General features: G+C 34.6%; 3 protein-coding genes across 3 annotated transcripts; 2 read left to right on the top strand and 1 right to left on the bottom strand.

Moving 5' to 3' along the window:
* Nucleotides 1-660: 660 nt before the first annotated feature.
* LOC125066305 lies at nt 661-3,636 on the bottom strand. Its single transcript, XM_047674340.1, has 5 exons — nt 2,858-3,636; nt 2,671-2,770; nt 2,490-2,594; nt 2,127-2,282; nt 661-791 (listed from the first exon to the last, which is right to left on the bottom strand). Exons 1-5 carry the CDS (start codon nt 3,634-3,636, stop codon nt 738-740), a joined length of 1,194 nt encoding a protein of 397 aa, XP_047530296.1. The 3' UTR covers nt 661-737.
* A 4,966-nt stretch (nt 3,637-8,602) lies between these two features.
* LOC125066303 (carotenoid isomerooxygenase-like) lies at nt 8,603-18,647 on the top strand. The gene is made up of 14 exons (XM_047674337.1): nt 8,603-8,830; nt 9,074-9,250; nt 11,218-11,329; nt 11,935-12,081; nt 12,288-12,398; nt 12,548-12,642; nt 14,534-14,614; nt 14,807-14,887; nt 15,189-15,316; nt 15,589-15,762; nt 16,036-16,192; nt 17,390-17,451; nt 17,809-17,907; nt 18,287-18,647. Exons 2-14 carry the CDS (start codon nt 9,151-9,153, stop codon nt 18,461-18,463), a joined length of 1,524 nt encoding a protein of 507 aa, XP_047530293.1. The 5' UTR covers nt 8,603-8,830; nt 9,074-9,150; the 3' UTR covers nt 18,464-18,647.
* A 2,400-nt stretch (nt 18,648-21,047) lies between these two features.
* Nucleotides 21,048-22,015, top strand: LOC125066455 (retinol dehydrogenase 12-like). The gene has a single exon (XM_047674527.1). The coding sequence runs from the start codon at nt 21,055-21,057 to the stop codon at nt 21,985-21,987; it is 933 nt and encodes a 310-aa protein (XP_047530483.1). The 5' UTR covers nt 21,048-21,054; the 3' UTR covers nt 21,988-22,015.
* The last annotated feature ends 1,264 nt before the right edge of the window (nt 22,016-23,279 follow it).

Below are 23,279 nucleotides of genomic sequence, written 5' to 3'. Positions count from 1 at the left end.
TTAGTTGACATGTATGCACCAGCAAATAATCCAAGACTTCGAAGCTGGCAGCAATAATGCAGTCGTAACAGACTTAGTTGTTTTTCTTGTGTTTTGGATTACAATGAAGGATACTTGTTTTATGTTATATTGTGAATTCATACGTTTTAAAGTTGTTTCGCCGCCTCCTGGTCTATATGTCAGCCGCCAGGTTCTCACTTCATGAAACATTATAACGTTGTAATCAGTCAGGTGTCTACACGCGAGTACCAACCCAGGTTGAGTGAGCTCATTATATTGATAAACGTAAAACAAAATAACAGTTGACAGAATTATAGTTTGGTGAGCGCTTTATGTTTTGCGTTATTTCTATGTGTAAAACAGCATTTGTCTATATTTTCTACAGTAACAACTTTTACGTTCAAAAACACATGTCAATATTTACTATTTTATTAAAGTTTATTTAGCTCCATTATTTATTTATCAAGACAAATTTAAATAATAATATAAAGCTATTTCGTTTTACAAATTGAATACAGTTGACCTTATTAGCGGATGTTTGAAACGATATTAATACTAAAATTAAAACGAAGATGTATAAAATTACATATTATAACTTGCAGATATTTTATTACAACGATACACGCTAATCTGTTTAATAAGTGAGGTTCGTGACACGAAAAGGGTGATATTAAGTTGCGATTATATACTTTAATATATTATTAATAGTAGATTATTTTGTAATTAAAAATATATTTCTATCCCCATGCCGCATTCATAATATTGTAGATGCCGTAAGCCTGACGGGCCATCTGAAACCAAAGACAACTTCTATGGTGAATGCGCGTGCGTGTTGAACATATTAATGCTCAATATGTTTGCCGGCCTTTGAATGTCTGTCGTATATTAAGTCTCTCGGAGGTAAAAACTTCGTAATTTTAAGTGACTCGAAAAGCGCACTTCAACACATAAAAAGGTGCTCCTGGGGTTATAATGGAATTCCAATAGCCTTTGTTATTTTAAACCTTTTAAAGGATTTTCACAAGGTAAATATTAATGTAAAACTGCAATGGATCCCAGCTCATATTGGAATTACTGGCAATGAAATTGTTGACAAACTAGCAAAAGAAGCTATTGTTGATGGTTGCGTTATAAATTATTTACCAAGTTGCTCCGAAAATTTATATTTAGCCAAACAATACTGTTTCAATCTTTGGTCAGAATATTTTAACGAAAGGTCGCGAACCAAAGGTATCTGGTACAGAACAGTCCAACCATGTCTACTGCAGAAACCTTGGTTTGAGAATTCCAATATGAGCAGGAGTGACGTAATAACTTCAATGAGGCTTCGATCCGGACACATCCCTCTGAATAGTTTTGCTTTCCTCATGAAGAAGGTTCCATCTCCTAACTGTAGCGAGTGCGGAATCATAGAAGATGTATATCACATATTGCTGGAATGTGTACGGAACGAAGCAGAGAGGAAGCAAATTGAAGCTGCTTTACCTTATTTTTTTGATTTTGCATCTTGCAATAGTATCTTGGCCTCACCAAATTCAGTTGAGGCTAAGATGCTATACAAGATGGTTCATAAAGGTTGTAAACGTAGAATGTAATATTTTGTAATAGCTACTATGGGGGTGGCATATTCTACTGTATAGAACAAACCCTCTAAATAAAAGAAACAGATTTAAAAAAAAAAAAAAAATGTTTGCCGGCCAAGGTGATCGAGGAAGTCGAGAATGAAATAATGTTTTTACACCCGCTCGTGTACTTTAGGATAAGTCTACATTTAGATAGACACCGTAAAAACAAACAAAAATATGTATTACAGTGGAAGACGCCATAATTGTTTAAACTAGTTCAGGGTATTGTTAAAGGTGTCATGGCGAAAACTATTGTTTGTCTGTGCTCTTTAGTTTCTTTTTTTAATGTTATGAATTTTTCAATTTCGTCTGCTTGTAATAGATGGTTGTGAGTAAATCAGTAACAAGAACTGAATAATAGAGCCGAAAGAAAATATTAATAACAATATTAACATCATTTAGCTTTACCAGCTAATATACAATATGTATTATTAAATGTGCCGCAGTAGTAAGTCGCAGTTAGTGTAGGTCTGAGAAACTATGTCATTTGAACGCATATACCTCCGCAAACGTGTCCAAGCATATGGGGTAGAAAACAGTTTTCATGACCAGTGGCGCTGAAGTTCTTGTAAGCATTAGTAGTATTGTCTTGCGAATTTGTATATCAGACTCCATTTCCCACCCGCAGGTATATATAGCTTGGCGCAGAGACTCGCTCTGAAACAAGGAGCAAACAGCTTGATGGTTCCAGAGAGATAGCAAATAGTATAGTATAGTATCCCTCGCATAACTACCAGAACCTGAACTCTATAACAACTTATGAGAGCTGAGGTATTTTTAGTCTGAGAAAGTGGTTTTGAGTCTAAGAATAAGTTTCAAAGAATTCAATATAAGGAAGAATTTACTTAAGAAGTATTTACTCACCTTTACCATGAGGAGATTGCTGTAGTAACAAGGGATATAGAAGTGTAATATTGCGCCAAAGAAGAAGGAAATAAACTCTAATGTAATTTCTTTATGACGTAGCGACTGAAATAATGTATTTCGTAAATTTTACTTTAAAGATCCAAAATAACATTGTGTAGATAATATTTTATAATATTACCTCAACTATTTGAAAAGCAGAGAACGGTATGAGAAAAGTTGTAGTTTTCATATTAAATTCGTAGAGTATGACGAAGATCTTTTGCACATTTTTTACAAATCTGTAAAGCAAGATTTACTCGATAAAACTCGAATAATTAAAAACATATTAAAACATATAAAAAAACAACTTCTCTCGTATTTCAAACCTGTATATTTCAACGAGCTTAAGATTAATGCGTTTTAATTTTTCTTTCTTTTCTTGATTGGTCGAAGCTTCATTGAGTGCCTTGGATAGATTTCTACTTATTAAGTCCAGTTGTCCGCAAGTGTGTAACATAAAGATAGGCACCAGAGGATCGAAGCCTATGTAAACGGACATAGAATATATGTCGAACGAGAAACACAAAAGGAACGTAGCGCAATAAACGGACAATACATCTTTGTACTCGTTGATACCCTTCGGGTATGTGAAGTCAAACATCGGGATCAATACGCATTCGTCTTTCAAGCAATGGTATGCCATCAGCACGAGCGCCTTCACAGGGAACATTAAGCTGGTGAGCCCAGCTGCGACGAGCCAAAACCGACAGATTTGGACTCCCTTCTCTACGTAATATAAAACAATATTTTTTTCATCATCCGATAAATCTTCTGCTAACTTGTAATCTCTATCGATTGAGCTGATGAGATTCTTTATTGAACGATACCGCTGCACAAGGATACCGTGTTTGAAGGTCACAGTCACTGCGACTATTGCCATTATGCCGTTCTTAATGGCTTCAGTATACTTTTTGGCTTTTACATCGTGATTTATGATTGAATTAACAAGGAATACGAAGCAAACTAAGGCGATAACACGGAAAAATATAATCTTTATTAACCAAAACCTGTTTCGATCGGCTATGAATGGGTGAGAATTATTCAGGCGCATATATCTTGTGGATATTTTGTACACCTCTTCAAATTTAAGAGGCCAGTGAGCCATTTCGCGCCAACCTAGCGGAGTTCCAAATACGTCTGGCGCAAAGTACCTAATCAGTACGTCGACGACACGGTGTGGGAGCCCAAGACTGCAAGCGACGTTCCAATCACAACGAACCGTCAGTAATTGTGGTAAATTGAAATGAAAGACCTACTCATTATGTTAATTCATGGTTTCGGTCTGCGAATCGTATAAACTTCAAACGAAATGAAAATGAAATCTCTGATATTAACTGGAATTGATTATTTGAACGATATCAGAACCAAGTGGACAGCGTTAAAGCAAATTGAACGATATCAAATAAAATAACCACGTGGAAGTATTGCTTAACGCACTCAGTTAAGGAAATTAGGTTAAAGCAAATATATGTTACATAATATTTTGTTTACATCGTTTATTATTGTAATGAATTATTTTAGTAATAAAATCTCGGGATAGGTTTGGTGATGATAAAGACAACCAAAACCTTTTGTCTTAAATGTTCCGTACTAAGTGGAACCTCGAATCGATGTTTCCGTACGGTTTTCGTCCTTAAGTTATTATTTTGTTACCAAGATTACTTTTCTTTAATTCATACAAACTATTATTTCTTTTTCCTTTATAGTGACATGCTCGGCCGGCTTCAGGTCATAACGATTGATTGTACTATGGTATTTTAGGTTAAAAAATCTGTATTTATTATAGAAGGCTTTTGATTAAAAAAACACCTCATTGCGGCTTGTAATCGTGGTAGTTGTAAATATCTAGTAATCATTGCTTAATACAATCATACCTAAATGTTATAATATTTACAAATTACAATATTTCATTTCGTATTAAAATGAATTATTGTTAAAAAGTATTTCGTTCCATATTCAGCTTTGCTATTTGAAATTTTAAAAAAGTATAGGATTCCGATAAGAAGTCTTATGTAGTAGTTTTTAGGGTTCCGTACTTCTAAAGGAAAAGAAGAACCCGTATGAGATCACTTCGTTGTCTGTATGTCAGACCATCAAGTTACGGAGTTGCTTAAAGTTGTCAAAAAATCAAACCTTTAAGTCAACACAATCACAAACAACAAAGATATGTCTATTTATGTCGCATTTCCCGCACAATCTCAAAGGGAATCAAAATCTACAGAGTACTGTCCGTTGAACTAGAATCATGATATTTGGCTAGAAGGAATATCTTGTAGCAAAAGCATAGAAAAAATACCGAAAACCGCAAAATCCGTCTGACGGTTTTAATAACAAATAAATTATCAACATAGTAAGAAAAATAACAATTGTATTTTTATAATTGATTTCTTGTCGAGTCAGAAGCGATAAAGATAATAATTGTAGCTAATAAATCATCCTTACAGCTATAATACGACTTAACCCTGATTATACACGTGTTCATTCTAATTAATATCTATTTATATATTTTACTAGCGACCCGCCGCGTCTTCGCATGGCGTAATCCCGTCTGGGTACCACCAACTCATCATATACTGTCCCGCCAAACAGAAATACTCAGTATCGTTGTTTTCCGAGTTCTGTAAAATAATAATATAATATACAGTATTCTACATTATATTGTTTTCTGATTGAGAGATATAATTTCGAGTTTTAATCCTCAAATAAACAGCTAAATAAATCATGCCGATACTTATTTGATACAAAACAAGATATAGCATTTTTATATACATCGATGTTTAGCTTGAGGTTATTTTTTATTTCTCCAAAGTAATATTAGAAATTATGATAATTTTCAATACTGTTGACAACATACAATTTCCTGCCATGGCACCGAGGGCCTTTTATTGGTACATTTTTCGTACATTTCTTTTTACCAATATTGTATATTATGATATGACGTCGACACCCTTCGCTCCAGCCTCCGAGCTGATTAGTCCCGCCGTGTCATCAGTGACAGTCACGATAATTATTTTTTTGCGCCAGAGTTTTAATATAGAGTTACATTAATTAACACCATTTCGGTTAAAAAAGTCTCGCAAATAATGTAAGCGGTACTTCGAAGATATGGATAGAGTCGACTGCCGCTCCGCGGTCCGTTGGCTCCGCCTATTTTCGTGCGTCACAAACTGGATATAATGGTGGCATCGCTCGCAGCCCGTCACCATGTGGTCGCTACAGACGGATGCTATTGTGAAATTATTTTTACAACTCTTCGTGAGGAACAATTTTGCCATACATTATTTTCTTCCGATTTCTCCGCAGACGTATCGTCCGTCCGTTGTTATAGCATATTATTATTTGACTATGGCTTTATTATTTACTAATTTTTTTTTTTATTATGACCAAGTCGCACCACAATGTAAATTTTTGGATCATAAATTAATGTCGAATAATTTGCATTGAACGCTACGATGACGACTTCTTTATTGACTCGTAGTTTGTCTTTGTGTGGTAGGCGTCCTTAGTCCTATTATCCTGGGATTCTGGATTCCTCAGCTGGTTTGGGTGGTATTTCATCTCTATTATAAATCGCCATTTTGAGATTGTAATCTAGAATCTCTCTAGTGTAGTAGTCTCTTGCTATTTGTGCCCTCTTCACGAGTCACAACCCGACTTTACTATTATCGGAGTCGTGAAAGCTTTTAATATGCACGACTTAGTGGACGAATATCGTCATGAGATTGGCTAATATATTATATCATTTGGACTAATGTACCTTTGGAAAAAGTTTTTTTAATCAGGCGCTGTTGTTCCAGAGCTTACACATTTCATAATCTTATTTTTATTTATTCAAAGAAAAAGAAAGTACGTTTGAAAAAATATGTCTAGCAGTGCAACGAACACAATACCGTGACATGGTTAGCTATGAAAGTCATGAATAATCTTATTCTAAAACGGATGCATCTGAAACTGCAAATATATCTGCTCAGATTAAAAAAAATAGCCACTCGCCCCGGCTTCGCATGGGTGCAATTTATTAATAAAGAAACAGTTATGATATATAAATATTATTATACCCTATAGCAGTCAGAAATAATGCAGATTCCTGCCAGTGATTTTTTCCCTGAATTGAATTATAATTTCGCAGATATTATATTACATGGAGTCAAGGCAGATGGAGTTTGCGGAATTTTGTTAGTACGTCAATAATGAATCATAATTAAAGTGACAAAACTTGACGTATTAACAAAAGACGCGTCGTTCCGCACCACACCCACAATTACGACCGTATCAGCAGTAAGTACTTTGCGTGTGACTAGCCGACGGGAGTGTGTTCAACACGCGCAGACAAACAAATGGATACGACGATCTCACCTGCCCTATTATTTTTTCTAATAGTCTTGTAGCAGTTTTAGAATAACTTTTCATAGTCACTGGAATAATGGAAAATTAAACTAATTTAAGCATTTCCCTGAGAACGAGGACGGGCCCTTGTGTGGGACGCTACATGCGATGACACGTTAGTCCCGTCTCATATCCGAGAAACAATGTTAAGAGCCGGTGCCGCTGCGGAAAAAGCAAAAAAAAAGATCTAAATATTCGTGTCTTATGTCAAATAACTTTTTTGTCCCATTTGCTGCCGAAACACTTGGCCCTCGGAGTAGTGGTGCAAAAAGCTTTATCAAAAGTATAACACCTCGCCTTATTGCCTCCACTGGTGACAGGAGGGCTGGTTGGTTTTTAGCCCAGAGGATCGGAATTGCGATTCAACGGGGATATGCTGCTAGCATTCTTGCCACCATTCCACGCGGTCAAGATTTATACAGTAACTATTTTTAATTCATATTTGTATCTATTTAAGGACTTAATGTTATCAATTCTCATGTTAATAAATATATTACAACTTTTTAATTTAAGCATTTGGATATTATACTAAGTAATTATTAAGTTGTGTGGTGTTATTATCATCATGTCAGTCCTGATCGGCTTCAAACAACTTTGCAGCTGGAATCGGTATAACGTAAATGCATGGTATTTGTTAATTTGAGCCAATTGATAATCACGTGATGAAACGTCGTAATTATGTGGTTGTCATACATTTTGGCATCGTGATCTACGTGTCATTGGCGAAATAATCTGTGCCCTGTCGGCACAACTAAAAGCTATTAAACTAAGATTATATATGTATATACGTTTTGGCATTTTCGACCAATAAAGTCGACAATCGCTCTGTAACATTGTCGGCCGCAGCTCGCTAGGAGTTGCGACATGCAGCACTACTTGGAAACAAAGGGGAAATGCAATATAATAATCGCTTGTCTCTTTGTTTCTTGTATAAGGTAATTGTGAGCGCGACTAATAAAAAATAAAGCGTGATAAACTGATAAACAATCTCGCAGACAAAAAAGTGATGAAATCACAGACAGATAAATGTATCTGATCGCCGTTTCGGCAATCAGACACTGATTACACACTTTATTGCCATAGATTAATGAACACTTCGAGGGCGATATCATCGCAGTCAAATCCTGCTGTCCCGCAACTACAATTACAGCCTTTGTTTGAGAAGAAAAGTAAACTTTGATTTATAACAAAAAAACAATTTTTCAATGTTTTTTTTTTATATACTTAAATTTATTAGGGCAACGTTGGCCAAAATTTACGATTACTGCTCAAGAGATATTGTACTTGTAGTGGTATCACCTCTCTCACTCATAAGGTACTAACGGCACGGAAAGACACGGCCGGGGAGAGAGCAGACGCGAGGCCTCAGATACGAGCGCTTCCGGGCTCAGCTTAACATTTCAAACTCCGGACAGAACCTTACAAGTCAGTAGAGAGAAAACGAGGCAGTTATTTCTATAATATCTTAATTTCGACGATCGATAGGTGAAAAATATGTAAATTAAAATAGTTTTCATTTTGTATATGGATAATTGTTTTAGAAATGGGATGATTATTGTTTAATTAAAATAATATACTTAATTTATACCTGAATGAGAAACGTATTACTGCGCTGAAATATTTTTAAGGGCATTCACGCCAGATGTATTTTCGGACGATGTTCACACACGAGTGTGTTCACAGTGAGTAACTGGTGATCCGTCACACTATAAACACGCACACCGACTGCGTGCTTGTTATACGTACGCCAAGGAAGGATATTGTTTTTTTCGGGCACCGGTTAATTGAAATTAAATCAATAAATCGACTTTGTGTGAAACTGGATGTGACGTCTTTGTTTAGATTCTTAAACAGTAAAAAGTGATAAGTAAGATAGTGGAACAGTGATACAAAAAGCGAATTCAAACAATAAGGTTAATTTTACAGCGAAATAGTTTCTTTATAATCTCAACATATCAACTCATGCTACATATACATTTATTATTCGTTATTATAGCAATTATTCGTTTATTTCGATAAAAACACACAGTAATAATATTCATATTCATTTCGGCAGTTAGCTATTATTATGATATTGTACTTATAACGTTCGCTCTTGTGCGGTGTGTTTACTTATACCGAGAACCTACTGGGGCTGTTACAGTACTCATTTCTAGGTCACGAAGGTGTTAACGTCAGTCGGCGAGCGTTTCTCTCTGCAGCTGTCGGTGACATTAGTTAACCAACTTTAAAGATGACGGAGACGAAAAAGCTTTACCCTAATTATGATATGAACATTTGGTTCAGGACTTGCGAAGAGGAGATCAACGAGCCTCTGGAAGGAGAGACAACAGGTAATGCTCTTGTTTTTGTCGTATTATTTTGTTTTGGTTTTAAGGTTGTTTGATCATTACTGTCCTTGCTCAATGTAACGATCTACTGATATATCATATTAAATATTTGTTGATATTATAGTTTGTATAATCTTAATGTAACCTGGCTGAACTCGTGAGTATCGCTAGTAAGAGCGCGAATGATAAAATTACTAATTTTAAAATGTACAGTATAACGTTTTATTTATATTTTGCAACCGTGTATAATGTATATATCCTTATTATTTACGGTTCCGATGTCAATTGTTTTCGGAAACCTACGGTTCCCTGCATCATGGAGCGGATGCGTCGTATTTACGTCGCCCACGGATCGTTCCGTTCCAATAGAAACGGGAAAAAGGGACCTAACTGTTTCATTACCTATTCGACGCAATGTTTATTATTCGGTTTGAATATACAAAACACGAGTTACGAGTTAACGATCCAAACCTATATTTTTATGTGATACTCAATTTTCTCGGTTTAACATTTGATAAAACAGATTACCGCGTCACGGTCATGACCTCCTTGGTTAATGTAATGAATTAACAAATATTTCTTCGTCAAATTAAATACATAAGTAAGTATTTTAGTATATTAAAGCGCATTTTTATAGATTAGGTGATTATATTTCATTTACAATTTGTGAGATATATTAAAGTTTTAAGCTCTACTCTAATTTATAATGATATATTTCAAACGGCCCTGTCCTGTCCATATCCTTATTATTTAATTGATCACTCCTATACAGATCGATAAAGGGTTATGTAGATGATAAAAATGTGGGGATTTAAGATTTATATGCGGAATAAGTAATAATTTAATTATTGTGTTTAATAATGTGTGGAACTGGTCGTCGGAAAAGAGTAACTACGGAGTTGCTTACCGGTTCATCTACATTCCGAACCGGTGGTAGCTTTAATTTTACAAAAGAGTCTTCTTGAATAAAGTACATATATTTTGATTTGATTTGATTTGACTATCCGCTGTAGGCGACTAGCACCGGGCGGCCGTCACTTCGGCTATTGACATCGGCACCTGAGTCCGGCACTCGTAAGCGGGTATCAACAAACACTGTTTTCATTCGTCTCTCTCAAAGTCTCAGTAAATTTTTAAACTAACCAAACTGTGACGTTATGCAATCGAAGGTAAAATTGGTTTACTTATCTTTTTTCCTGTTTTTCTTTGGAATTTAATATTTGTTGTTACATAATATACTCGTAATATCAAGGTGTCGAAATTATTCACTGTGACCATCGTCGTAACTCATTGTTATTGATTCGTGAACGTATCTTAGTATTTTACCAGATATTCTACCGCCAAACAGGAATACTTAGTATTGGTGTACGAGTAACTACAGGCACAAGGAACATAACAACGTAGTTTCCAAGGTTGATGGCGCCACCTACCAACAAACCAAAACTTATGTGAAATACTATATATTTAACAATTGGACCGAATAAAAGTAAAATTAAAATATGAAAATATTTATTCTAATGAAAGTTATGGCATTTATCAATCTTCTTTGTTGGCAAATTGAATCTACTTTACAATTAATTACAGATTGTCGTGAATAATAATACCTCAGAGCCCACGGTTGGCTGCGTACACTTTTTACGAGGTCAATGTCTACGGGCGCCGGCGGCATCTTCTCGTCATTGGCTGTTCTGCCGTCTTAAATTAATTAATAACCAAACCGCCACACAGTAACTCTGCCCGACACCACCGCCTTGCCGTCCATCACACATTGTTTGACGTGGTGTGGGTTTCCTTGCGATATTTCATTCGTCACCGTGCATGTATGGGCAATCATTGAGAGTTTATTCAAATTCATTCGACTTGTTTCCTCGACCCTCGGTGAAAAACTATGAGTTCCGTCCACTGCGCCATCTTAAATTCCGTTATGTTATTACTGCCATATTGTTAAAATGAACGGTGTTACATTCTAGGTGTAATTCCCTCGTGGGTACGAGGCACGCTGCTGAGGAATGGTCCTGGATGTAATAAAATTGGTTCATATCAGTACGATCACGTTTTCGACGGCTTAGCCCTTATACATAGGTGAATATTACATAGTTTTAAGTAAATATTGAATCAGTTTTAAGACACCTCACTACTGGGCTTCCTCTGAAGCAGTAGCCAGAAGTACACATGAATGCAGAATTTCATCCGACACACGCAGGCTTCCTCACACGAGCACGTATATAAATTGCTATTAACAGTTACCATCTCATATATAAATATGATAAATTTCCACATATATATATTAAATGGTATAGTCATGGTGTTATGAGACGCGATTAACAAATGAAATTAATAAAAGGTTAACGTACTCGAGCCAGCGTCGACCGTAATGTATGGCAAGTCACACAAGGTTTACAAATATTTGTCTTTAAAGAAATTAGTGTTATTGTATTTAGTTTTTAATTTGGTAATTAATACATATAAAAAAGGAAAAAAAGGTTGTTAGTAAGCACAGTCTTTCGACTTAGTAATAGATAACCTGAGGACTTGTATATCAAAGGCTGTACTGAGAGAATTCCTTGAGGAAAATATTTGGAGCTAATTCAATTAGCTATATATATTTTTTTATTTACCTTTAATAGATAAGTATGACTTATGTAATAAGTGTTAAATTTATTTATAATGACCAATTTTTATTAAAGGTTTTCCATAAAGCATTCGAAGGTGACCTACCAATGTCGCTTTGTCCGTTCAGAGACGTATAAAAAAAATACTACAGCGAATCGCATTGTGGTGACAGAGTTCGGCACCAAGGCGGTTCCCGACCCTTGCAGGAGTATATTTGACCGGTAAGAAATTCATGCCTTACGTTATACCTTATCATTTGCCTGCAGTGGGAAAAGCACGACAGAAGGAGATCAATGATCTGAGCTGTTTCTTTTAACGAAAGCTGTAAAGAAATTGGAAACTTTTCAAAAACACAAACTACAATATGATTTTTGTTCTTCCCACTTTGAGTATCAATAAGAGTAATGCCTCAATTTGTAATTTCTAGAATCTCATCAATATTTAACTTCACTATGGATCAGACGGACAACACGGCGGTCTCAGTGTACCCGTTCGGAGACCAAGTCTACGCCATGACAGAAGTGCCCGTTCTGTACAAGTGAGTACCAGCAGGCTCAAGTCCATCAGAAGTGCTTAGAACGCAAATTATGGCCAAGAGTTTCGAGATGATGCTACTCTTACTAATCTTCTAGATAATAATTAATTTATTTATTTATTTTGAAAGTCACACATTTCATAATACCTTAGAATCGACCCAGTGACCCTCGAGACTGTGGGAAAGGAGAAACTGGCCGACTCGTTGGTTGTGTGTCACACTGCTCACCCGCACGTCATGCCCAACGGTTAGTAGTATTAAATATTTTATACCCACTCCGTTACCGATACTTGCGCTGTCGACTGCTTCAGGTATACGGCGGTGAATACGTAACCTATATATGTATTATACTTTAGTATTAAAGAAAATGAGAAGTGCGCATAGCAAGTATATAAACAATACCTTCTCAATATTTTCTTGCTGTATTATTTATATTATCCTTCATATTACATACGAGACTATCAAAAATATTAATAATATAAAGATTGGTTTGAATCTTGGTTTTATAATAAAACATCGATCCAATACCGAAATGTTATTGTTATATACATATATATCGACGGCTACAGTCAGTTGTCCGGCCGTCTGTTAGTTAATGTACTTTTTGTTGCACACAATTTGGCATCGGCGATATCTTCTAAAGTTTTATTGGAATGATAATACTGTAGGAGGGAATTAATATTAAATGCTTAGCGTAACGAACATGATTATCTTAATAAGAATCAATAATGAATTTAATTTTTTAGTAATTTGTTTACCTTCAAAAATAGACACGTGACATCGCGGGCTTTTCTGTAAGTTTATTGTCACGATTTTCTAGAACATTGTTTTGCTGAATCTCCCGAGGTGTTAGCCATGTAAGCGTGCACAAGCAGGTCATACTTTAGCCATTTTGGACAATTTATTTACAAATTCTGTATACATACCTTCCTCGTTTATAGCTCTTTCTATTTGAAAACCGTATCAAAGTCCGTTGATTGGTTAAGAAAAAGAGAAAGCGACTGTGTCTTATACTGTGTTGTTATTATTATTTAATTTAATAAATTCCTGCCGGACCCGAAACCTCGTTGTCACTACTTCGGGCACGTATTTATTAATGAAAATGACATCAGTATCATCTTCTATATAAAGCTTATTAATTAGAGAACAATATATTTGTATATTAACAGGAAAACAAACAGACAAACATTAGACTAGCCTTAACACGTTAATAAAATCGCACAATCGATGTCATTTCCTCAATTAACTCTACATTTTTTATCTTTGAATAATGTGGAGTGTTGGTATTTGTTCCACTCTGTAATAGTTAATAAATGTATGTGTATGTTTTGATTAATTCATTATACAAAAATAATACAATTTACTAGGCTTGTGCATGTGCAAGCCTATCTGAGTAGGCAACGTCCTCTCATCAGTTTAAGGGTTTGCAGTGTCTTACAATATCTCAGTTCCCAAGTTGGTTGGCGCATTGGAATGTAAGAAGTGATTACCAAAATCATCAGTCACAAGTAGCTTACCTATAATTATCTCACATTAAAAAAACTGTTTATTATTCAACTGAATAGCTTTGTTTTTATTGATTTAATTATAAAATACGACGCATTCTCACCTACAAACAATCTCAGTATTTCTAGTTTAAACGTATAATTTAATTTTAATTAAAACAAGAAAAAATTATAAGCAAGTTTCGCAAGGCCATGTTATCTGTGACCGAGTTGATAACGAAGAATGTTATTTACAATTGAAATATGAATAAATTAAATAAAAACTGACATGTTCTAATGATGAACAAAGGTTCGTATACTATAATGTTCAAGTCATAAATTTGATGCATTTAATAATATTTTTAACATTAAATTGCGTCGAAAATAATCGATACTGGAGACTCTTTTATGTAACGTTCATCATTTATTAAAAACAAACCATTTCTTTAAAGAATAGCTAGGCGAACGGGCAAATAGGCCTTATGATATAGAATTGTGATGAGTGAGCGTTACCCACCCAGATTGGTATATAAATAGTTAAGTAATCAAATATAGGAGACGACTCTGTAGTTTAACTGCTAAGAGGAAAGAAAATACACGATGTTTTTGTAATCTGCGTTATAAAGAAATCCTTAATTTGTTTTATTTTTATAGGAGACGTTTACAACGTGGGCTTGAATACCGTGAAAGGGGACTTACGTCACGTGGTTGTGAAGTTCCCTTACAGCGATAAAGGTAATTTAACTTTTCAAAGTAATTTAAATTAACAAAGAAAAACAAATATAACTTCGAACGAGATGAATTAAACAAATAAATAAAAAAATGGAATTATTTCTGGAATGATCTGAAAAGCGGAAGAACGATTCCACATACGTAATATATGGAAGTAAAAAATTTCAACTAGTTAAATGATGTGATTTATTTCAGGAGACATGTTTGAGGCAGTGGAGATTGTTGGCAGCTCGAAGCCAAGATGGCGCTTCAATCCCGCATACATGCATTCATTTGGTACACATATACGATCTATTATTAAAAGCCATTTAATTTTAACAAACAACAACGATACTGCCACTAAGCGTAGAACACACACCTGTAATACCTCGCATAGGTGAATGCTCGCCTCTGTTGAGAACGGAGAAATCACGAGGCACTAATATGGCAGTAATGGTTATAGTAGTAAAAAATATGCCTAAAGTTTTTGTATACTAAAATTCAGATTTCATGAATTATTTCTAAATGAATAAACTATTGTATAAATGATATCTTATTCATGACATTTGGACTCTTATTCTTTTAATTTTTGTAAAAGGGGTGACGGAAAACTATTTCGTGATAATCGAACAGCCGTTGGTGATATCTCTACTGAATTTGATGCGCCGCCGCTTCATCGTCACGGAGCCCTTCGCCTCCACTCTGGTCAGCTACCCGGAATGCGAGGTGCGTATTCTTTGTGCAACATCATTCATTGTTATCGCTTTACATTTCATAGCTATTCTGTTAATTGTAACAATATAAAAAAGATAAAAACGAAGTTTAAATAACATTCAATCAACTAACTCTTATTAGAAGGATAAATTGTCGTATTGATATAATTTCTACACGCTGTCTACAACTGTCAAAATTATACAATTCTTCGGATAAAAGTTAGCTTGTTCAATGCTGTGGAAAGTTTTTGCAGTGGACTCTCACGACATCTTAGCTCTTTTCAGACCAACATAATTCTAATACACCGAGTGACCGGCGAAGAGAAACGATACCCGACGGACACGATTTATTTCATGCATGTCATCAATTGCTTTGAAACGGACGGCGCCCTTTGCGTCGACTTGTGCTCGTATAAAGATGCAAACATACTTAACGCCATGTACGTCTCGGCGATAAAGGTTACAAATATTTATTTAAATATCCCGTTTTAAATACTGTTAGTAATAAAAATAACCATGTTAATTTAAAATCTTAAATATTTAATTGTACTTAAAAATTAAAATACATGACTATGAAAAGTCATTTGCTTTTTCTTTTATCTAATTTAGAGATTTTAGTTTAGGAAAGTTACTATTTCAATTAAATTAACTTTTAAATATTATTTCTTTAGAAACGCTCATATAGCCAATCGGAAAACATCGATGATATTTTTTCCATAATGTTTTGATCAGGATATGCACAGCAACCCCGACTACGGCCAGTGGTGTCAGTGCCGTCCCAAACGGATCGAAATCCCCCTCGAGGCGCCACCCCTGACTAAAGTTGAATCACGTTTAATTGCAGACGTCGGAGTCGAGACGCCTATGATTAACTATAAATTATGCAATGGTAATAATTTCTATACGTTTTTATCAAAAGTCTGACTGTAGTTTTGCTAACAAACGCCGTATGCAGTTTTTCTTACGTTTAAAATTACCGCCATGCCGCTCATCGCATTACACAAACCTCAATATTAATAATAATTCAAACTCAAACTCAAACTCAAATTCCTTTATTCAATATAGAAGTATTACACTTTCTTATTGATTGTCAAGTTAAACACTACCACCGGTTCGGAAAAAGAAAACACCCTGACCTGAGAAGAACCGGCGAAAGAAACTCAGCGGGACTTTTTTTTTTTACGTCAAATTAATTATATACATAATTGTATATGAGTAGAAACAGCCAGGAGGCGATCGTTTCATTCCCAAGGTGTGCTATCAAACATAAACTCACTAATTGTATAGTAACCTTTCGCACACAAGCGTTCCTTAACAATTTTTTTAAATTTCGCAACAGAAGCATTTTGAACGCTTTCTGGGATCCTGTTGTAGAAGCGTATACATTGCCCCACAAAAGAGTTACTGACTCTATGCAGTCGAGTAACAGGAGTAACAAGATTGTGTTTGTTCCTTGTACCAACGTTATGAGAATCACATTTTCTCATAAAAACATTAATATTTTTCCGTACATACAAAACATTACAGAATATATATTGAGAAGCAACAGTCAATATCTTAATTTCTTTAAATTTATACCTCAAAGATTCCTTGGCTCCCAGATTATAGATTGCGCGAATAGCCCTCTTCTGCAGCACAAATATAGTATGGATAGCGGCTGCGTTACCCCAAAGCATAATACCGTACGACATTATACTGTGAAAGTAACTGAAATAAACTAGGCGAGCCGTATCAACATCGGTAAATAATCTAATTTTTTTGACCGCAAATGCCGCAGAACTCAGTCTACCCGCCAATCCGTTTATATGGGGGAGCCACTGTAATTTGGCATCAAGTGTAAGGCCAAGAAATTCAGTTGTTTCAACTGGATCCATCGATTCCCCATTGATAAGTACATCGGGTTTTACATTTTGCACGTTTGGTGTGCTAAATTTTACAATTTTAGTTTTTTTATTATTCAGCCTAAGATTATTTACGCTAAACCAGTGTACTATATCAGACATAGCATTGTTTACATCGTCATACTGTACCTAATACGTGTAATCGTTACGAAAGTATATGTTATCAATTTTTGTTTTCATTTCAGGTAAGCCGTACAGGTATTTCTACGGAATTGGGTCGGACGTTGATACTGGTGACGCTGGATCGGTAATTACAAGATATTTAACAAATAATAATGAGTCCTTTTTAAACTATCTTCCTCTAATTTCAAGATACAGTTCTTTCTTTCGATCCAGTTGCAGATAAAAAATAAATTAACTACATATTTATTTTCTTTTATTTAATTTATTACATCCGATTTTTTTGACACTACACATAAGCACCGCCACGAAACTTTATAGAGAAAATCTACCAAGTAATTAGACTAAATAAATACTGCAATAAATTAAATCATTACAAACAATGTTCTCTTTGTATGAATGACTGGTTTTTAGAAAATAATAATCATAATTAAACAAATATAAGTGCCAAGTCCAATTTGAATGTGTATTGTTGTTTTTCCAGATTGTTAAAGTAGACACGAAGACTGGGGAGGTGCTATATTGGAAAGAGCCCCAGTGCTATCCCAGCGAACCAATTTTTATTGCAAATCCGGACGGCCAGGTTAGTTTAGTAGATAAAAACACTGTAATTTACTCATATAAAATCTTAAGAATAAAAATACGAAACGAACGAACGAACGAACGAACGAACGAACGAACGAACAAACTCACTCTTAGCTTCGTTATCTAATTAGCTCGGTAGCACCAAATTATTGAAACGTCTGATTAAGATACACTTTAAGTTGATACATCAGTAATTTATTAGAAGTGATTAAATACGTACGTATACTGGCTAAATCAAATATATCAAGTGACGTCAGTATAAAGCGTGTAAAAACCGGAAAAAGTAATCTTAGATTGTCAATATATTCTAAACAACATATTCTATTGTAATGCTTTACATAATTATCTGCTTACTTAAGTGGTGTCTCATGTTTCAGGGCGAAGACGACGGAGTGCTGCTCAGCGCCGTGCTGTGGAGTCAAGACGACCGCGCCATCGCACTCTTAGTGTTGAACGCTAAAAACTTGGAAGAAATCGCACGAGCGCACTTCACGACACCGTCACAAACTGCGAAATGTTTTCATGGATGGTTCTTGCCGGATCAAATGAATTAAATTGACCTTATTTATAGTAATTATTCATCATATCTTGTTAGCATAGATTCAGTTCATTTATGTAATATAAATAACGGTCTCATGTCCATTATTGACACTTACAACAGTGGCAAGGCATATTGACCATTACCATGACCTTACATTGCCAATGCATTGTCAAACAATATACGAACGAATATGTTATGTTGTAAAATAAAGTCTGATATTTTTTGTATATATTAATTTATTTTAAATTAAAATTTCAAAGATCAAACGTACAAAGTCTAATATTTTTACGTATATTTCTATCGAAATAAATATTAGTAAATAATGATCTGCTATACAGGCGAAACTACAATGCTTGAAAATATTATCTGTTTGTCAAAACTACTGGACCGATTAATTGAAATTTGGTACACAAATAGTCTAGAGCCTGAGAAAGGACATTTTTATTTGGAAAATATGCTGTAAAGGGTTGAAAAGGGGGATGAAACTTTGTATGAAAGTATTGTCGCTTTTGGAACTAGAAGAATAAAACTTATATTTTAGGCTGTATACTTATAAAATAACATATCATGACACCCACTAAGGAGGTAATTATGGAAATTCTACCCCTAAAGGGGTGAAATGAAAAGTAAAGATTATTATTAAATGGGGGTTGAAAGTTTGTATGGAAATCCGTCATTTTTTAAGTTGGAAACATAAACTTTATTATTTGGATACTGATTAAAAATGAGTACATAAGTATTTAAGCGTTTTTGCATATTCTACTCCTAAGGGGGTGCAATAAGGAATGAAAGTATGTGTGAAAGTACTTAATTTTTTAAGTTAGAAACATGAAACTTTATTTTTAGGATACTGATTAAAAAGGAGTAGATACTTATATAAGTGTTTCTGTATATTCTTTCCCTAAGGAGGTGAAATAAGGGTTAAAAGTGAAAGGGATACTTGGCATTAAATATGACTACACACGTAATTGAGCGTTTCTAGACAATCTACCACTAGGGAGGTGAAATAAGGGTTGAAAGTTTATATGGGAGTTAGTCATTTTTGAAGTTAAAAACATGAATCTTTATTTTTGGGATACTGATTCAAAATTAGTAAATACGTATTTAAGCGTTTTTTGATATTCTACCACAAATGGAGTGAAATAAGGGTTGAAAGTTTTTATGTAAGTCCGTCATTTTTTAAATTAAAAACACGAAACTTTACTTTTGCGATAATGATTAAAAAAAATTAAGGTGTTTACATTTCTTACATAGGTTAGTCTGGAAGTCATTTTTAAAGTTAGAAGCATGAAATTTAGTTTTTATGATACTGATTTAAAATGAGTAAATACGTATTTAAGCGTTACTTAATATTCTACCTCAGAGGGGGTGAAATAAGGGATTATAGTTTTTATGGCAGTTCGTCATTTTTAAAGTTAAAAATATAAAACTTTATTTTTGGGGTACTGATTAAAAATGACTAGATACGTATTTAAGCGTTTCTGCATATTCTACATATAAGGGGTTTAATAAGGGTTGACATTTTTTATATAGGTTAGTCTAGAAGTCTGTCATTTTTGAAGTTAGAAGCATGACATTTTATTTTAGGGCTATTTAAAATGAGTAGATACGTATTTAAGCCTTTCTGGATATTTTACGCCTAAAGGGAGAAATAGGGGTTAACATTTTGTATACAGGGTAGTCTGGAAGACCGTCATTTTTGAAGTTAGAAGCATGAAACTTAATGTTTGGGCTACTGATTAAAAATGAGTAGATATGTATCTAAGGGCTGAAATACACACCAATGTGGCATACAAAGTGGTCTCACATAAACGTAATATTTTAAGTTAATTTTTAAATATATTCATATTCTACGCGAGCAAAGCGGGTAACAGTTAGTTCTTAATAAATTCGTAATCTTTTATGTTTAGCGGTAGACGCATGACAGATACCTAGATGTGCCATTTCGCTTACTCTTTAGATACTAGATCTAGACTCAGAGAAAATATTTTTTATAATTTCTTCTGGGTTCTAACTTAAATCTGGAATGTTGATTATATTATGTTATCATAATTGTGTAATCAAATAATTTCGCTAGAACCCTCTCAGAGAACAAACAGAAAAAGATGAAAACTAGTGAGCCACATGTGCGCGATCGTCTCGACTTAATCACTGAAGTAACCTCTCCTCAAACTTTTTTGTTATTTCTGTGATTGTGTATCAATTATAATTTTGAACAGCTTGTCTTACTTGCAGTAATATTGACTATTCTACAGTACACTCTACACTACACTCAGTTTGCCATATGTAAATTTTATTTTAACAACAATAGTCTAAACCTTAGATTTTCGTTTTTATTCTAGTTCGTAGTTCTGGACATTTCCAAGATATGTTTTTATTAAAAGTCTTGTTGATATTAATGATATATCATATATCGAAAATGAATTGAATAATAGCAATCAATTGGTAAAAATTTTGAATATTAATAACTGGACGCATAAAGTGCGGCGTAAAGTTTGCGGAAAATTATGTTATTTAATTATTATTCACTTGTTATTACTGGAGATACGAAGGCTGACTGACCGCATTTGTTAGTGTTTTTCCTCGCTTGATTTGAACAAGACGATGATTTGGATACTTTTGATTGTACTCATCGCCTTTACATGTTTTTATCTTTATTTAAAACTAAGTATAAAGAAATGCGTTTGCAAAACTTCAATGAAAGGCAAAGTCGTCATCGTCACGGGAGCCAGCAGCGGAATAGGATATCACACTGCAAAAAAGCTGGCGCTGCGAGGAGCTCGAACGATACTCGCATGTCGGAGTGCACAGCGTGGCCGCTCCGCTCAGGAATCTCTAATCGCTGCGACCGGAAATCAGCAAGTCATATTCAAACAAATAGACTTACGTGATCTAGCTTCGATAAGAAGATTTGCAAGTGATATTCTAGAAACAGAAGAACGTCTCGACGTGCTCGTGAATAATGCGGGAGCGTGCTCCTTTGCCGATAGGTATACGATGGATGGACTTCTTGAAGGCATGCAAGTAAACCACTATGGACCATTTCTACTGACCATGCTATTACTGCCGCTGTTGAAGACGTCGCGACCGAGTAGGATCGTCAATGTCAGCTCTCTGATGTACTTATTTGGATATGTGGATTTAGATACAATTAATAAAGCTAAATGTAATAGAGTAGTTGTGTATGCTAATAGCAAGCTCTGTAGCCTGGTGATACACCAAGAGCTCGCGCAGCGGCTCGATAAATCTGGAGTAGTAGTGAATTCTGTACATCCTGGCATCATTCTGACGAATATTTTGAGCGAAGGCAACTTCCTTTTCAGAATGTTCTTCAAAGTATTGTGCTGGTTTAACAGTAGAACAGCTGAAGATGGCTCGCAGACAGTGGTGCATGTGTCAATTGCCACAGAGTGCGCGAGCGTTACGGGCAAACTGTTTGTGGACTGCCGAGAGCGGTATTTGTTATCAAGAATAAATAATACAGTAACTGCTGATCTTTGGCGTGTGACTGAACGGTTCGTGGGATATAAAGGATAGGATATAATAAATGTAATATATTAACGTATTTTCCTTTTTTCTTTTGGTCATTAGATACGAAAAATGAAAGTTATTAAAATGTGAATGGTGTCAATTATTTTATCTACATAATAAGATTAAATTTCCACAACACGATATTTCATCGCGACACGACGGCGCAACGTGCCGCGGTTTACTAAAATATATGTAACAAAATAGATACATATATACATTTTTATTAATAATATAAGTATTTTTACGGTAAAAATTTACGTGTCAGACAAATAAACTCCAAGAAAATAAACATTTCTTTTTATCTTAATATCGTTTAAATATATAATAATAATTGGTTCTTATAAAAAAGCATTTCTAGGAAACGCGTTTTTATGAGAATACAATTCAACAGATTGTATTTAAGGAAAGGACCTTGTGAATGTGTGCATGTATTATTATTTTTATCCGCGATGGTATATGTTTTCAATGTTTAAGTCTATATTTTGACTTTTAATAAACTACTTGCGGGTCCGTCTGAGTAGGTATCAGTTAATTTATGTAAATTACTGATCAGTACAATATATCGTACATCAACGTCCGTAACATTGTAACAAGACCTGTATTAAAAGATAATTGTTGAATTCTTGATACGATTTATGTTATGCTTGAATATTTATGGCGATCATTCGTATCAAAGGTTTGTTTTATTATGTACGTTGCCACTCGTGTAATCGTGCACAGAGGTAATTTGATTATTATACACGATATATTATAATACAATAATATTATATACAATACATAAAGGAGAGATTGCGACATATTTTCTATCGTTACATGCTGCGATATATTAAGGATTATTGTGTAGAGCAACATACGATTTACGACAAGCGACTCCATCGTTGAAAAATAATAATCAGAAGCGTATCCGGAAGCGTTCACTGTATCGTCGTTTAAGCAGATTACTGCCTACCAAAGATTAGATTGTCGTGCCTTAACATATATTGTTTATTTTTAATCATAATAAATAGGCTGAAAGATATTGTTGAAACAATAATAATTGAGTTTCCACATTTTCGAGATAATTACGTCTGTAGGAATCATAATATTAGTTTTTGAAAATTTTGCATAATATGACTTACGGTTTTGAGTATTGATTGCGAATACGTGACGTCTATTTCGTTTTTTCGGTTTTTGCAACCTGCATTCTATGATGTTTCCGTTCTACAGAGATGTGTGGTTTGATCAAATCTATCTAGTTGGGTAGCAGCCATACTGTTGCTTTGTTCCAATTAGAAGAGTGTGTGAGGGGTGGGATTGGT

The sequence above is a fragment of the Vanessa atalanta genome, chromosome 9 (assembly GCF_905147765.1).
Source record: "Vanessa atalanta chromosome 9, ilVanAtal1.2, whole genome shotgun sequence".
NCBI lineage: Eukaryota > Metazoa > Arthropoda > Insecta > Lepidoptera > Nymphalidae > Vanessa > Vanessa atalanta.
The sequence above is the reverse complement of the archived record's forward strand: the minus strand, read 5'-3'. Positions and strand labels throughout refer to the sequence as shown.